The sequence below is a fragment of the Olea europaea genome, chromosome 11, assembly GCF_002742605.1.
Source record: "Olea europaea var. sylvestris chromosome 11, O_europaea_v1, whole genome shotgun sequence".
NCBI lineage: Eukaryota > Viridiplantae > Streptophyta > Magnoliopsida > Lamiales > Oleaceae > Olea > Olea europaea.
The window spans coordinates 35,802,389-35,821,068 of record NC_036247.1 but is presented as its reverse complement, the minus strand read 5'-3'; the positions used below and the strand labels follow the sequence as shown (position 1 = coordinate 35,821,068).

At 38.4% G+C, this 18,680-nt stretch overlaps 1 protein-coding gene across 1 annotated transcript; it reads right to left on the bottom strand.

Moving 5' to 3' along the window:
- Positions 1-244: 244 nt before the first annotated feature.
- Positions 245-18,291, bottom strand: LOC111404229 (splicing factor-like protein 1). Its single transcript, XM_023033017.1, has 9 exons — positions 18,210-18,291; positions 14,047-17,344; positions 13,168-13,645; positions 9,393-11,724; positions 3,028-3,515; positions 2,817-2,943; positions 1,789-1,916; positions 1,320-1,488; positions 245-1,225 (listed from the first exon to the last, which is right to left on the bottom strand). Exon 2 carries the CDS (start codon positions 17,338-17,340, stop codon positions 14,944-14,946), a length of 2,397 nt encoding a protein of 798 aa, XP_022888785.1. The 5' UTR covers positions 17,341-17,344; positions 18,210-18,291; the 3' UTR covers positions 245-1,225; positions 1,320-1,488; positions 1,789-1,916; positions 2,817-2,943; positions 3,028-3,515; positions 9,393-11,724; positions 13,168-13,645; positions 14,047-14,943.
- Positions 18,292-18,680: the final 389 nt, after the last annotated feature.

Sequence of the window (18,680 nt, the reverse complement as noted above, 5' to 3'; positions counted from 1 at the left end):
TTCTTATTTCCATGTCTAAGGCTCTAACAGTAGGATAAATGAATTTTTTAAATTACTAGTGGAGAATCGTGCTTTGCCCAATTCCTGTTATAATTTAAGAATTTTTATTTTATTTTATTTATTTATTTTTTGAAGGACTAAGAAATCTGTAAAAAGAATGATGACAGTTGCAGTTCAAAAAAACATTATAATCAATTTCCTCCACTTAATCTTGAAATTATACAAATGTAAAGATACCTACTTGAAAATTAAATCATTCAATTTCTTTACTATTTCCAACAGTAATTTACTACTAGTTGTTGATAATTAAATAAGGGTAAATCAGCAAAGTCATTAACATTAAATAAGATTTACAGAGTAAATCACTTCATCCGGATTCCATCCCTCTTGCGGAAGGGGAAGGCCATCATGCAACTTGACATTTGGTTCCTAGCCAAGACACTCCTTTGCCTTTGGTTATATCAGGTTTTCTCTGGAAAGGATCATCTAGAATATTCTTCACCGTAATGATTTTCACTTTTGGGTTAACCATCTTTACAGCCACAAACCATTTTGTTCCATGTCATACTTGAAAAAGAACAAGAGAGAGAGGAAAAGAAATTTGTATCGATGCACAATTTTGGAAATTGCCTCCTTCAGTCTCAACAAACTCAAAACGTTATAAATTTGCCTTTTAGTATAACCATGAGCCAGTTATCCTAACATTATTTGTTTCCAAACCAAAAGCAGGATCCTAGATTTTCTATACCCTTTCAATAGAAAAGAACAGCCAAACCGTCTTTACATCGAGCCATTGAAGCTACTGTCCCAATAAGAAGTTCATGAGACTTTCGTGTTCGTGCTCTTCAATGGAAAGGGGGGATCACCCTTTGGCATTTAGTCATTCCTTTCATTACAGAGGACTTTTTTGAGTGGTAAGCTTGGTTCGCTGCACAGGTGATGGTAATCTCTATCTCCCAAAGCGAAATTGAGGACATATGCCCAAAGATCGTACTATTGAAAGCCCAATTCATGAATATGTGAGGCACGACTGGCTCCGAGGAAAACACAGTACACTTTACCTTTCCCAGGAAACTAACAAGCAACATAAGCTTTATACTCAAAGAGATATAATGAACTTGATTTTAGCATTTTAGAACTATATTTTTTGTTAATAGCCTGTATTGCCAATGTTGATTGGCCTGGTACTTTTTTTGCCTTCCATTAGTAGAATTAGACCATCGACCTTCACATGTAAAAGAAATAAGAGTAAGACCGCCAAAGATAGTAACATGTATTATAGGGTTCAATTACCAAAATGATATAATACTCTTTTGTACCATGTCAGAGATGTAACAAAAGCTTCTTGTTTGTGTTCCAAGCAAGCGGACAGTCAAAAGGCTCATCACCGCATGCATGTGCAAAAAGGCAATAGTGTGAGAATTGAGAAGGTGAACTCTCGTTTTATTTGGTCACAAATTGCAATGTTCTCAGAAGTGGGCTTTGACTCTGGAAATAACAAAGGGCCAACAATTGAGATCAAAGGTATGCAGATGATAATAGCGTGACAATAAAATAATACCAAATCGCTTAAGCTATAAAATTGCTGACAACTAGACCAACATCAATATTCATGCAGGGTCCATAGGCGTTGAAGATCCATGCAAAACGTATTTCTGTTGTGGAGTTATCATTTCAACTTGTAAGAAATGCATCATATGTTTTCAATATTTTTGACACAATTGCAGAATCGGATGTCAAAAACCAATAACAACTATATGATTTATAGCAAAAGAAAGGGATTTTTACCAATTCCGTGCTGCCTACGATAATCAAACATCAAAGTTTCAGCAACTCTTTTTCCCTTATCATAATAGCTCCTTACACCAGCAATGCAAAGAAAATGCTATCATTATTTCTTTGAGTATGCTTCTCATCTGTTGCTTCAAACAATACATCGCACATTTAATAACAAAATGATGCATTTGATTATCATGCTTTTGCACAAAACAACTGACCAGATAATTTCAAGTATAGTGTAGTTAACAAGGTTTAACAAACTGTTGTCAACATTTCAGAAATGCCAAGGAATTGAATAAAAATTCAAGGGTATCAATTCTAGTAGTAATAGTAGTAGTAATGCTGGCTTGAAAGAGTTCCAATTGAGATATAACCATTGTAGAGTATTAGGGATCAACATATAGTGAGATAAGGAAATCTAAAACGTTACTTAACTTGTAATCAGAGTATTGATAGAAAAACAACTGTCAAGGATTGATAGCATGCCAGTTTATTACTTCTCCACACGATACCAGATCAGAGCGCAAATATTATCCAAACTCATTAGTACCCAAGTTATCAACATTCCATGCTCAAGCCAACCCAAAGTTGAAAATTGAAAGGAAAAAATAATTTTAAAAAAATACAGAAATTGCAAAATTTAGATAAAATAATATGATTCCTAATTATGAAACACTGATGAATGTTTGAGGGGAAGCAGAGTACACATTTTCCAACTATTTAAGCAAGTCATAGATCTTTTTTTCATTTTTATTCTTTCAGGTAAACGATTTTGCTCAAGATGAGTTGCAGTAAGATGGAATTTTTTCCTCTTTTGTTAATATTAAAAAAAATCACAACAAAGTTTTATGGAATTTTACAATTTAGCAGGAGTGATACATGAAAAATAGATCAATGTCAATTTGTGAGATAAGTTGGAAAAGAATGAACCCAACCAATTTATTACTGAGCCCAATTAGACGTATTTCCCAATCGGTCGGTTTTCCCCGTATCACGTAGAATATTCAGTTACGACACTATCAGAGGTATAACAATACCTATAGGGTTGATATTGCCGCAATAGGTTTCATCCTGAGCAGAAGATCTTATGGTGAGGAATGTTATCTCCTCTCATCTGTCAGATTATACACTCCCAATTAATTATGAGTGTGAGCAGAATATCTTCTGGTGAGGAAAGTGAACAAAATTAATCATTATCCAGAATACTTCAGAACTTCATAGAAGGGTTGCCTATGATAAAAAATGTACGTTGATAATGTCTGCCTGGGGCCATTGTTCATTATCTCCTTTCGAGTAGCTTCTTCTGTAGGCCACAAGGGCAATCTCAGATTTGGGTCATAAGAGAGTATGCTACCAGACTTGTTCGGAATGGCCATTGTAGCAAGCTGTGTAGGCCTACATGGTTCTTCAATCCAACTAATTGAACTGTAACAAAAGATGCTTGCCAGCATTAAATAAATAACGTGATCAAAGTAATATTAGCACATCTTCCGCTCGATCTTTAAATATAGTGGGCAACTGAAAGCTCACTTAATAAGGTCTATGTCAACATCTGACTCACAAAGAAACATGTCAACGCTAGGACTACAGAAGAACATGAATTCACGCTCACCATCAGCTATGAGAGTAACAAATGCACAGTGCAGTCCTTGCACAAGGATTAAACCTCACACCAGAATTGTTAACTTTGTTTTCTTTTAATATGTCAATACACATATGCCCGAACTCATCCGTGCCTACGTAAGAGATAAATGTCTGTATGTCTTTAAACCATAAACATAAATCATGTAATATATCAATTGACAATGTACTCATCCCACATAAAGCACAGGAGTCGCTGACAATATAAAGCAGAGCACTTTCTACCATGTTGAAAGGAAATAACAAAAGATCAAACAAATGGATTTATGACAATTTGAGAAAGAGAAATAGGGTCACAACATCAAAGCTACAAGGCAAAGAGCTTACTAATCATAGGCCACAAGCTAATATGGTCAAAAGTGTGACATCATCAAATCACATGTTGAAAAAACATGTACATCTACTGTCTACACATTATTTTCTCAATGCTATAGCACGTTTGAACAAAGCAAAGAGAATAGCAAAACATAAATGACAAAGAACAGAGATGTATGTCAGGCAAAACAAGTATTGATAGATGTTTTTTAAGGACCGAGAAAACAACAAAACATATGATAAGCCACCTATTCAGTTAACATACAGCAGACGCAAGAAAACCATAAGGGCAGAAAAGGAAAAACAAATCAAAGATACTCAACCAGCACATGGGAGGCTCTAAGGTCGTTAGCAAAGTGATTATGAAAGGGGATCTATAAAAGAGAGCCAGAGGAAAGAGAAAAGTCATGCAGAAATTGGGGGGGACGCATAGGAGAGCACTGGACCTCTCGAAAGTCCAAACTACTCGTTCATTATTTCCATTCCTTTAGTGTTGAATTCCTTTAAAGAGCAGTAACACTTGTTACAGTTTTCCTTTACATTTTATTGTATTTCTATTTTCCGTCGTGGAATATAAATCTTCTTTTTTCATATACTTGTGTTTGCCGAGTTTGCTGTGAGTTTTCATCCGCAAAACCAGTCACCAGTGTAGTAGTGTATCAAGTGGTATCAGAGCATTCACCTGGGGATGACGTTGACTGATCGTGTGGGGGTATTAGAGGAAAAGGTAGACAACTACCAGAGAAATATGGAGGAGCGAATGGAGGCGCTGCAGGTGGGATTGGATTCGATGAAAATTGAATTCCATAAGGTACAAAGCATAGAGAAAAACATGGCACTAATGATGGAGCAATTCCAATTTGTCATGAACCGTTGGGAAGATCAGGAGAGGGGTCGGAAGAAGAAGGCACCAGAAGAAGGGTCCCCTTCGGAGATGACCATGAATTCAACTATCGCACCAACAAGCGAAATCGGAATTAAGGAAGGTTGTGGGGGACAATGGCGCCTGGAATACCGAAACAAATGGCTGGAAATTCCTGTGTTCGAAGGGGAAAATCCAGAGGGATGGGTCTTCAAGGCGGAGAGGTATTTCAGCCTGACCCAGATCTCGGAAGTGGAGAAGTTAGAGGCGGCAGCCATCTGTTTTGAAGGAGAAGCGTTATCATGGTATCAATGGCAACTGAGGAGAAGAAGGTTAAAGAACTGGGAAGAATTAAAAGGGTTGCTGCTGGATCGCTTCCGCTCCACACAAGGAGGAACCGGCGAGGAGAAATTTTTGGCCCTCCGGCAGGAGGGTACAGTGAGGGAATACCGCCAGCAATTCGAGTTGCTGGCCGCCCCTTTGACCGAGATTTCTGATGCGTTGCTAGAGGGGCATTTTGTGAAGGAGTAAGGATTTCCAATGTTTCGGCCCACCAAAGTCATTTTAATCAGGCCCAACGTTTTAATTCCAATCCCGTTGCCCAGAATCCGTCTCCAGGCCATATGAACCCTCCCCGAAGCTACCAGGCGACCTCGTCGCCCCCAAACTCTCCCATGAACAGTGTTCTCAGGGCCGGATCCCCAGGTTCAAGACCGCCGGCCAATGGAAAAGCTTCGGCCCCAGCTTTTAAGTGGTTGACTGAGGCCAAATTGCAAGAAAAAAAGGAGAAGGGACTGTGTTTCAGATGCAATGAAAAATACAAGATTGGCCATCAGTGTAAGAATAAAGAGCTCCAAGTAATGATTATTTATGAGGATGAAATGGTGGAGATAGCGGAAGAGAGAGATGGCAGTCTACGAGGGATCGATCCAGCTGACCGGACCGTTCCAATGGGGGAGACGGTGGAACTCTCTATCAATTCGGTCGTGGGATTGACTCCTCCTCGCACGATGAAGGTAAAAGGGGTCATTCGAGGGCAGGAGGTGGTGGTATTGGTGGATTGTGGAGCTACACACAATTTTATATCGGCTGAATTGGTCCAGAAACTACAATTGCAGAGAGTCGAAACTTCGGGCTATGGAGTCATCATGGGTACGAGTTTCGCCGTACAAGGGGCAGACATGTGCAAGGGAGTAGTCCTCTCCATACAGAATCTGGAAATAATCGAAGACTTCCTACCCCTGGAGCTCGGTAGTTCGGACGTAATTCTGGGAATGAAGTGGCTGTCGACCTTGGGCAAAATGACAGTGGACTGGAATGAGTTGATTATGAGATTTCAGGCAGGGGAAAACACAGTGACATTACAGGGAGATCCCAGCCTAAGCAAAACATTGGTGGGATTAAAATCAATGATAAAGGCATTCCGAGAAAACGGAGAAGGCATATTACTGGAATTGGGGAGCATTTCTGTCGAGTTATGTGAAGTTAGACTGAAGGTACCCGGAGAATTAGAAGAGGTATTGGAGGATTATAAAAGAGTCCTCCAGGAACCGTGTGGGCTTCCCCCTAATCGGGAAAGGGATCATGCGATTGTGTTGCAACCAGGCACTACTCCAGTCAGCATTAGACCCTATCGATATCCTTATAGCCAAAAAAAAAAAGAGATTGAAAAGTTGCTGCGAGAAATGCTAGCAGCTGGAATAATCAGACCAAGCACCAATCCGTTCTCGAGTCCGATATTACTGGTGAAAAAGAAATATGGAGGTTGGCGATTTTGTGTAGACTATAGGGCATTGAATAAAGTGACAGTGCTGGACAAGTTTCTCATCCCAGTGATTGAGGAGCTGCTGGATGAGTTGCATGGGGCCACAGTATTCTCTAAGCTAGATTTGAAGGCAGGATATCACCAAATTTGTGTGACACCTGAGGACATTCCCAAGACAGCTTTTAGAACCCACGAGGGGCATTACGAATTTTTGGTTATGCCTTTTGGTTTAACTAATGCGCCCGCCACTTTCCAAGCCTTGATGAATGAAATTTTCAAGGGACAGTTAAGGAGGTCAGTACTCGTCTTTTTTTATGATATATTGATAGATAGCAAGAATATGACTGAGCATAAGGGGCATTTGAGGTAGGTTTTGAAAGTATTGGCAGAAAACCGATTGTACCTGAATGGGAAGAAGTGTATATTCGGACAAGGCGAAGTGGAGTACTTAGGGCATGTTATTTCTCAGCACGGTGTGGCAGCAGACTGTGAGAAAATTAAAGCAATGGTGGATTGGCCGAGCCCGAGGTCCCTTCGCGAACTAAGGGGGTTTCTTGGCCTTACAGGGTACTACAGAAGATTTGTGCGAGATTATGGAAAGATAGCATGGCCTCTAACCGAGAGGCTTAAAAAGAATAATTTCTATTGGGATGAAATTGTTGAACAGGCGTTTGTGCAGCTCAAAGAGAAAATGACTTCACTTCCTGTCCTGGCACTACCTAATTTTCAGAAGCCGTTTGTCGTCGAAATGGATGCTTCAGGATATGGATTGGGGGCCGTCCTTATGCAAGAAAGACGACCTATAGCTTTCTTTAGTCATGCTCTTAATCCGAGAAGCCAAGGGAAATCAGTATATGAGCGGGAGCTAATGGCCATCGTGCTTGCGGTGCAGAAATGGAGACCCTACCTGATGGGCCACCATTTCATCATACGAACTGATCAAAAAAGTTTGAAATTTTTGATGGAATAGAGGGTGGTATACCCAGATTATCAAAAGTGGCTTATGAAGCTGATGGGGTACTGGTTCGAAATCCAATATAGACCAGGTCTGGAAAATAAGGCAGCTAGCGCTCTCTCTCTCAATAATCACCAGCCGACTTTACTTGCTATGTCTATTCCTAAGATGGTTCAGTTGGAGCAATTGGCAAAGGAGGTAGCTGCTGATGAGGAGTTACAAGGAATAATCACGAAGTTGAGAAAGTATCCTTCTCCTTGGCCATGATAGTAGCATAGGGGCCACTCCGGGATGTTAAAAACATATAAGAGAATTGCCTCTAACGTCTATTGGGTAGGGATGAAGAAGGACATCAACCGTTACATCAAAAATTGGTCGACCTACCAACAAAATAAATATATGGCCCTGTCTCCAAGTGGTTTATTGCAGCCCCTAGCCATTCCAAATCAGGTATGGAAAGATATTTCCATGGATTTCCTGGAAGGGTTACCAAAGTCTAGAAACTGGGACTCCATTTTGGTAGTAGTGGACAGATTAAGCAAGTACGCACACTTTGTAGCTCTGAAACACCCCTTCTCGGCGGCTACTATTGCTGGGATTTTTGTGAAAGAGGTTGTTCGCCTCCGTGGGATCCCCTGCTCCATTGTATGTGACCGAGACACGATCTTCATGAGCAAGTTTTGGGAAGAATTATTCCGTTTACAAGGCACGAAACTTTGTCGAAGTACAGCTTATCACCCTCAATCAGATGGGCTTATCACCCTCAATCAGATGGGCAGTCAGAAGTGGTGAACCGCACCTTGGAAACATATCTACGCTATTTTGCTTCATCCCAACCAAGATCATGGGCAGTTTGGCTACCTTGGGCAGAGTTGTGGTACAAAACTTCCTACCATACGGCTTCCAAGTTGACTCCCTTTCAAGCATTATATGGGCGCGAATCTCCTCTGTTACTGAGGTTTGAAAAGGGCTCAACGCTGGTGTCTATGGTGGAACAACAATTACTGGAAAGAGATCACATGTTAGATGAATTACGAAGTCAACTACAGAGAGCTCAGTCACACATGAAACGAACCGCGGATTCCAAGAGGAGGGATGTCCAGTTTAGTGTGGGAGATTGGGTTTATCTTAAAATACGTCCTTATTGCCGCAAATCCCTGTCTTCGCGGCCGAATGAGAAACTAGCCCCAAGGTATTATGGGCCATATGCAGTTAAACGTAAGGTGGCAGCTATGGCGTATAAACTGTCACTACCCCCATCTTGCAACATACACCCAATCTTTCATGTGTCTCAGTCAAGGAGGGTGGAAAGGGAACCCCAAGTTGTCCTAGACATTCCGACACACTTGACTGAAGGTTTGGAGATGTTAGTTGAACCTGAAATGGTGCTGGGAGTTCGGCCAGGAACATGAAGTAATATCAGAGGCATTGATGTGTTAATACAGTGGAAGGGATTACCTCCGTTAGAGGCAACTTGGGAGCCTTACGACCTACTACAGCAACAGTTCCCGGAGTTTCACCTTGAGGACAAGGTGAGTTTCATGGGGGGAGTATTGATAAGCCACCTATTCAGTTAACATACAGACGCAAGAAAACCATAAGGGCAGAGAAGGAAAAACAAATCAAAGATACTCAACCAGCACATGGGAGGCTCTAAGGTCGTTAGCAAAGTGGTTATGAAAGGGGATCTATAAAAGAGAGCCAGAGGAAAGAGAAAAGTCATGCAGAAATTGGGTGAGACGCATAGGAGAGCACAGGACCTCTCGAAAGTCCAAACTACTCGTTCATCATTTCCATTCCTTTACTGTTGAATTCCTTTAAAGAACAGTAGCACTTGCTACAGTTTTCCTTTACATTTTATTGTATTTCTATTTTCTGTCGGGGAATATAGATCTTCTTTTTTCATATACTTGTGTTTGCCGAGTTTGCTGTGAGTTTTCATCCGCAAAACCAGTCACCAGTGTAGTAGTGTATCAACATACAGGCTAAATAGATTCAGAGAGCACAGGCCAGGCAAATCAAGTATTGATAGAAATAGAATGTGAAGGCTTATAACTCAAGTCGAGAGAACATACATGCTGCTTCGTGTCACAAACTGAATAACCTGCAAATAAGTTAGTGTGTCCATCCATGTTATCAAGACTTCAAGAACATACTAATCAAATACAAATGAGCAAAGAACAGAGATGTGAACAACGTACTTGTTTTACATCATATCACACGAATTCATGCCGATCAAAAGTGTTTCACAACAAACTCTGTTGTTATATAGTCAAAGCAACAAAAATTAGATAAAAAGGAAATGGAACAGAAATAAGGGGTTTGGTATGTTTAAAGGATCATTTAGCAGTTCGAATAAATCAAATAAAAGGAACCAGATCCCTAGATCAAATAAAAGCAAGAAACGATATTATCTCATAATTTTATTAATCGTGGTAAAAAAAGGAAGAAAAATCCATTCTAGGGTTTGTTCATCCAAAAAAAGAAAAAAAAATAACAAAAATCATTCACGATGAAGAATACAAACCAACAAAATCAATCATAGAGAAAACAAACAATGGATTTATTCGCGAAAAGTCGTCGCCCACATATGATTGCTGCTGGTGCTGCTGAAATTGGTGTGGATGCGACGGCTGTAGTAACATTTAAGTTGCTGGGTACAGAATAGGCGACGCCATTCTTGTCGACCTTAGGTTTCTTTGTGAGATCCATCAATGAAATTAGGAATTGGAAAGAAAACCTAGCAGAAGAAATAAAGAGATACGGTAACGGCTGCAGAATATGGACGGTTGTGTGTGGAATGCAGTAAAGAGACGAAATGGCTATGGCACGTAAAAATGGAGAAAAGAAACAAATCAATGACATCAAAATTAGTCTTAAGCCTGGAGACAAATAGAGGAAAAAATATAGAAATGGGACATATAAGTAATTGTAAAATCGACTTTGATCAAATAGAAGCACAGAGTCCACACTAAAATTTTTACATGGACCAGCAGTGATGAAATCTCGTAAAGCAAGCCCTTTGTGACCTACTACATAGGTGTTACATACCACTTTACCTGCTAACTTTGAGTACTCCAATGAGAGACAGTTGATTTGTAAAAGTGGTGTATTGAGAGTTGAGTTTAAGAATGATATGATACAGTCCATTTTATTTTTTATTTTTTGTTACAATTGAATTATACTTGGAGTTTATGATATCTTACCTGATTGTGGCACACCATTTGTAGTTACAGGTATAGCAACATTAATTAGCTTACCGTGTAAAGCCACAGGACATGAAAGCATGAGTTGCAAAAGAAATTCAATTGAAGTGATGTAAATATAGAACAACATGAAGTATCGCCGATTCAATTGAAATTCAGAGGAAGATTTCATTCAGAAGAAGGGGATAAAGCACTGTCGATTCAATTCTATGGTCTAGCCTTAGACGAAAAAAGAACAACAAACAAAAATTATTCACTATAGAGAATACAAAAGCTAATAATAAACAGTATCCGATTTGCCAGCTTTTTCATTTTTGTTTTTCATTAAGTCTACATGTCAAATAAATTGCTTCATTAGCTGCAAAGAAAACTTGCTGAATTTGATCCATGGTTCTCAAAGACCTTCGAAAATCCAAATAATATGTTCCCTTTTGACTGTTTCAAGCATATAAGCTATCTTTCTCCTCTAAACCTGATTGATTCAAGCGTTTATATCACAAATCATACCGTAGACAATTGTTCCAAAAAACATTGATTAGGATGTCGAAACTATGAAAAAATTACTGAAGAAGCTATCAAAGTTTGAAGCACAGAACCCAACTAAATGGAGACTAAAAGAATGGTCAGGAATTGTTTATAATTTGATTAGCTCCTACAAAATATGTAGAGGAATAGTAGTTTCACCAAAAGTATTTTATAATTTGAACACCTGCCAAACAAGGGCAGAGACATTAAATGTAAGAGAACATGTATGTAGCTTGGATGGATACAAGAAGCAAAGCCGGTTGCAGCCGAAGAACAAGAGGAAAAGGAAATAATAAGTTTTTTTAGGCTGAAAACATCTTCACCATATAAAGAAAGCAACATAATATGACTCACAATCTAAAAAAACTAGAAATCGCTTCAAATATAGAGATTTATCGAGACAAATTCAGTTGATTTATATTCCATATAAAATGAATCAAGAAGTTCCTCAAATTGGTTTTGGACTTTCGACAGAATATTTACTGTTGTGATATGGCCCACCAAACAGCTAATGGTATTCAAATATGTACGGAATGCAGAAGTAAAATAAATATGTTGCACAAAAAAAAAAACAAAATATAAAAAATGACAGAATACAGTTACCTTACCAGAGATACCAATCAAGCTACTATGCCACCATGCTCCTATCCAATCATTTTGAGGACTGGTGTCATTGCTAGATTTGAAGGAGATAAATGAAAAAGCATCATGGTGAGTAATAACAAACTATATACATTATTGTCTGGTCAATAATTGCATTTGGAGAGTAAATAAAGTCATTTGAAACTATAGAGGAAATCTAAATTCTAGCACTGGAAGAAAGTTTTCAATCACGATAATGTATTTTAAGAATGTTACCGGTAGTCAACTATAAGAGATATGGCTATGGACCATAAAACTCTTTAATGTGTTTTAGTGGGAAACAAAAAAATGTTAGGCTTCATTTGAATAAGATGTCTTATTTCATGCTAACTGGCTGAAAAATTGCAGATGACTGAGTCAATCATCAAATATGTGCAAAATTGCCACTTTGGAAATTTTATTATGTAAACACATCATTTGACCTTTAGGCACCGTTTGATTGGCAAAACATTTCCATGGAAAATAGAATTTGGGTGGCATTTTCCAACTTTGGTGTGTTTGATAGGGGTTTATTTTCCATGGAATAGAAATTTTTGGATTTCTTGGGAGCTGCACTTTTCTTGCTTTGGCGGGAATTGATTTTCCCAGTTACTGTTGACGTTTTCCCTTTTTTTTAACAATGGAAATAAATTTTAAAATTATTGTAAAAAAATATTTCCCTTTAATTGACAATTTTTATGTAAAACAAAACTAAATGGACACCAAAAGAAAGATGAATTTTTTTTTTTTTTTTTATCAATGGAAACAAATTTTATTCTCAATACCAGTAAATTCTATCCCTTTAATTGACAATTTTCATGTAAAACAAAATCAAACGAACACCAAAAAATACTTTTATTTCAACATTTTCCACGTGAAAAATTATACCAATCAAATACAATAATTTACAATTCCCAGGAAAACAATTTCTAGGTAATTCAATTTCCTGTAATTCGTTTTCTTTCCATCCAAATTCTATCTTTACAATCAAACAGACCCTTAATGAAAAAACAATAAATTTTCACTCTATTGTAAGTGTAATAATTAATAATCAAGGGAGCTAAAGTAGCAACATAGAACTTCTATTTGAGCAATTGAATTTATGGCCTTACTCATAGATTTTAGTCATTCTGTGTCTTCAAGAATAGTACTTAACATCAATGTGGAGGAACCGGAGTTGATAATTAACAAAACTAAATGGCCACATATCATATCAGAATTATTAAAAAATCAGCATGATATCACAAGCCAAATCAGACCAAAATTAGCAGCCATAGTACATTAGACAGGGAACACCCCCCCACTGAAGAAGGGGATAAAAAACTCGAAAAGTTATATGTTGGATGTAATGAAGTAGGAGCATGTACGGCTAAGCTTTAAAAAATTAACACAAGTTATAGGTCGGATGTAATGAAGTATGAGCATGCACACTAATTTAAAATTGCAAACGCGTCAAAATTATCAATAACTGAAGACAGAGCTAAATGGATGACTATACCAAGTGTTGGGGAGTTTATCGAAAATGCTATCAGCTAAAGACACAGCCATGAGCATGACTATACCAAGTGTTGGGGAGTTTATCGAAAATGCTATCAGCTAAAGACACAGCCATGAGCATCGGGCAGCCAAGCTGCATACACCACCTGAAGGTGCAATGGGGACATCATGACCAGAAGATGCTGCATTTTTGTACTCCAGAAAGAGTTAAATACCATAACCAACAAGTGCCAGACCACAAGTGTTAAGAAGAAGTTCAGGAGCTTCAATAATCACTATCATCACTAGAAGATGCTGCATTTTTTGTACTCAACAAAGAGTTAAATACCATAACCAACGAGTGCCAAACCCACAAATGTTAACAAGAAGTTCAGGAGCTTCAATAAGCACTCCTAGAAACCCCCTACATACCATTCTCTGCAATCACTATTATACATTTCCTTTCTTCACCACGGCTATGTGAGATCTCTCTCCACTTCCTACAACATAAACCTACCAGTTAATTCATCATAAATAAATCGATTTTCCTAAAACAAAGTGAAAGTCCTTAAATATGTATCGTTTAATTCGAAAAGTAGAAGCATTTCCACACAAATAAATAAATATCACAAAACTATCAAGATTTGAAAATGACAGATTTTCTCCCAAGTTCTTCCAAAAATCCTTTTTGTCAGCAACCCAAAATAAAGTAATAATACTAATAAATCAGGGCTCAATAACAACAATTATACAATTCAATGGCTCAATCGGCGACTTACAAGCAATGCATCGAATGTTTAATAGAAAAATAAAGACCAAAGTACAAAAAATACCTTTAAGAGAATAAGAAGCATATGAAAATATTAAAATAAGAAGAGCAAAAGCCAGGGGTAAAAATTACATGGAAGCGAATCACATTTGCAAATTTAAGTCTACTCTTCCTCAGCAAATTCACCGCTCCTCTTGTTGTACTTCCTTGCATGCCTCTGGTTCCTCAAAAACTTTGGGTTCATCCGTTTAGAATTCCACACACAAAAATAAGGAAAATTTATCATAAATCCACAAATATACAAGAAATCATGGTGTTTTAGCCATTTTCTTCTCTACATCGAAGCCTGCGATGTATAAATGAGAGGATAAGTGGAGAATGGAGTAAATAATGAGATATAGAAGGTAGGGTGCACAAATGGAAAAGAAAAAGACACTTCGCATGAGGTAAAAAAAAAATTTTAAATGAGAAAAATGATGTAAGCATGACGCCTTATGAGCAGTAATGAACTCTCTTCTTTTATAAATTGTAGGGAATTGTATATTTTGATTCCATTTATATGTTAGAGAACTCCCATTGCAAATTCCTGACAAAAAGTAAGCATCCTCTTGACCTTGATCATATTTGCTTCTCCTTTTTCTCTCAGTGGTTGACCTGAAAGGATACTGGAATTCAAGAAAAGAAGAGTTCAAACAAAGAAACCAAATTCCCGTAGTTCAAGGCCTATGAAAGTAGAGACGAGGGAAGACGAAGGAAATTAATCAGAAGTGGTTCCTATTGATGATAGAAGTACAAAATAACCATCAGCCAATATAAGCTGTTCCTTTTCAATGCAAACTTTAAATAGAATATGTGGGTAAAGTTCTCTGTTACATGTAATATCGGTAGTAACATGAAATAGGATACCTGCAGAATACATTTGTTCGAACATAAGTTTTATACCTTGCACCTATCAATCTGAATTTTAGAACTTAATACCCTCTCAGAGGAAGTGAGACGCTGACAGAGAATTGCATGTTTGGTTCATTGTTAGAGGCTGAAGTATGACTTGAACTGCGAACCCCGGTAATCTGGATCGCCAGGAAACCAGGACAATGAATTGGGGTCTGAGCTCGAGTTTGTGATTTGGCTAGGAAATTCTGAAGTTGAAGAAAAGGTGCCTGCCATCCTTGTGTCAGGAGTATTAGTCTCTGAACTTGGAGCAATGCTCAATATCTCGGGCCTTCGGAGGTTATTGAAATGCCCAAAGTGGACCGACGATGAAGAAAAATACAAGCTTGGGTTATTTGAAACAGAGGCACCAGGAAATTGTGACAACGAATTGGGGGCCAAGTTTGAACTCATGATTTTGCTAGGAAATTCAGGAGTTGAAGAGAAGGTGAGCGCAGGAAACCGTGAGAATGAATTGGAAGGCAAGTTTGAACTCATGATTTGGCTATGAAATTCAGAAGTTGAAAAGAAGGTGCCTGCCATCCTTGAGTCAGCAATATTAGACTCTGATCTTGGAGGAATGCTCGAGAACTCAGTAATTGGAAAGTTATTGTAATGCCCAAAGTGGACCAAGGAAGAAGGAAAATACGAGCTTTGGTTTTTTAAAATGGAGGCTTGAGCTTCTGGAAGCATAAAAACAGATGGGCCAAAAAAGCAAGACGTCTGGCCTGAAATATTGGGTCGAACTGCTGGTGGAACAGAGTGAATTGGATGATTGCCCAGATGCGAGGGTCCTAGAACAGGTTTCTGCCCGGCTACTCTTACTGCCAACATCTTGCCTTCCATTTTGTATCCATTCATGTGTAACACTGCTGCATTGGCATCCACAGGATTTTCAAATTTAACAAAACCATATCCTTTGCTTAAACCAGTAGTTCGATCTTTAATCACCCTTGTTTGTACAATTTTCCCAAAGGGCGAAAACAGCTCCTTCAACCGATTATCATCGACTGTCTGGGGTAAGTATCCAACATAGAGATCTGCATCATCCATCTGTTTGCTTGATTTCCCATTAGACCCAATCCCAACTCCATAAGAGCCTTGCAGAGGCAGGCACATCTGAGATGCCATAGACAAGCTACATTCAGACGATAGATGGCTAAAGCTTCCACAAATATCACAAACCATGGCCTTAAAAGTTGATTCTCGACGAGGGCAAGCATATTGTTGGTGCCCTTGTTCCTTGCACAAATTGCATATATTCTTATCTTCACACGTTCCTCTCAATTCTGGAACTGCAATTCCTCTCAGTTTTGCAAGCTCTTGCAATTGCGCTCTCTTGTGATTGTTCATCTCATCAGCCACAGGAACCAGCAATTTCTTAACCATTTCCACAGCAGCATCCAGTGATTGTTGATTATCAGCCTCCACAAGAACGTGCAAGTCTTCATCATCTGGTGGATCAGGCTTCTTATTCATGGAGCCTTTACCTCTTAAACGAATCTTTGCTCCAGTTTTCTTTTCCATTTCCTTTTGTGTATTTCCCCTTGGACCAATAATAAGACCAATAAAGTTATAATCTGGATTCTCTTTCACCGGAACATAAATTTTCTCAACGAGCTTGGCAGGAGCTCTAAAATTTAAGCCAGTTTTAGCTAATTTTGATATAATATGTTTCTGTTGGGCTCTAAGTTTTTTCCTGAGTCTCGCTTCACGAGTATTTATTCTCATGCCAAGGTTATTGTATTCAGGTTCGGGAGAAGGAGATCTTTCTTCTGCAGGCCTGTTATCATGTATCTCTGAACTTTGCAGCTTGCTGTTTATCTCCATAAGTTGCATCTTCAAGCTAATTGTCTTCGGATCCATCTCATGCTCTAAGGAATACATGAAGTCTGGTAGCTTAAATGTGCCAAGCAACGGAGAATCATCCCACCTTGTTTTCCTTTTTTTACTAGTTCCATCACTCTGATCAGTTTGTTTTTCTTGTACCGGACACCACCGACTACGCCATTTTCTGCCAGAACTTCCACCAGGGTCCTGTGTTTCAGGAGCATTGCTCACTGAATACGGATTAGAAACATTTGCTTCAGAGGAAAACAGATTTTGATCCTCAATTGGTTTAGCTACATCATTATTGACGCACAATACTGATGAAGTTACAGATTTCAAACTTGACTTGGTTTCATCATTCAATTCCTCTTTGCAATCACTTTCAGGTTCCTTACTGTCAATGCTACTGCTCGTTGCATCTTCATCAGATTCCTCATATAATTCTTCTGCTGGATCTTCTTCAGGATCCTCATCTAACTCTTCCTCTGATACTTCCTCCTCGTCTTGATCATCTTCAGGATCCTCATCTAATTCGTCCTCTGAAACTTCTTTCACTTCATCATCTATTTCCTCTTCTGAACCTTCTTCAGGTTCTTTTTCTGATAATTTAATTACGACATTTTTCTTTTTACACTTGGAAACATGCACAGATTCAGTTGACCGCATTCTACTGATTACAAATAGCAGCAAGTGGTATTATGTTAGTAAACTAGCTCCACTGACTGCATAACATGAGAAAGCTACATCAATGAAAAGAAGGAGCTCTTCAAGGTTTAATCATAGATTGACTTCTATTAGTCATGTATTTTTACCTCACAAGTACAGGAAACGAATACCTAAGTGAACTATACTACTAGGAGAGGTTCCTTCATTACTTGAATTGATTCTAGATGACAATTTACAATTCTAAAGCTCAGCAAATTTCCACCACACACCAAGGCAACTCCAATACAACCAAAAATTTTAATCATTTATTAAGTCTTCAAATTCTGCATTCAAACAAATAAATAGGGGTTTAATCCCCATAAGTGCATAGTTTCATAATCCAATATCAATAACAATAACATTGATTTATTTTTTTCTATTGCAATTATAAGCACCAAGTTGAAAATATTCTTTCACTTAATCAATTCCCTCTGAAACTAAAAATCAGTAACAACATTTTCACGAGCATTGTTGAAATTGAACTCGTAGCTTCTCAACCCAGTTTCAGAAATAATTTCCGGACACACGGAATCGAAAATCTCCATCATAAAACGTGTCCGGAGAACAGCCACAAACAAATTACAGACATAAAAATGAAAAACTTTCACGGATCTTAATTGCACTCCATTAGCACGTATCATACCATTATTATATAACAGAAGGGAATCGCATTTGGGTTCACGAATAATTCTTTCAGGTCGAAGTATTTGATCAGCAAATTCACTCGTATCCTACGCAATTCAAGAATTGAATAACAGGGGACAACCACAAACAAAATTTTTGAAAAAGCTGCGGATTTGTGCTGAAAGATGGAGAGAGGTGCATCAAACCTGAATAAGGCGAAGCGAAAATTCGGCGACGGTCGGGAGTGAAGCCTGTGAGTAGACCGAAATTCTCTTCCATTTTCTCTTTGAAAATATATAATCATTCAGTCAAGCTTATCTATGACCGATCCACGTTGGATGGAGTCGAGATGGACCACAGAGAAATGAGATTAGCCCACCAAAAGTCTCGGGTCGGCCCAACTTGGGAAAGTAATGGGGGAACTTTGGCCCAGTACGGCCCCAAAGTAATAAAATTTAATAATGTACTTAATTAATATTTTTTCCTATAATCCTTTAAATTGACCATAATCAATACGCTAAAAAACGCACAAATTTGATGAAGCAGGCGTTCCATAAAAATCACCATTGATTAACAGCGCCACCACCATTACAGTGTCGAATCATGGGTGAAGAAAACACTGGCACCGATATAGACTCAAATTATGGGTGAAGAAAACCCCAACACCATTCTGACTT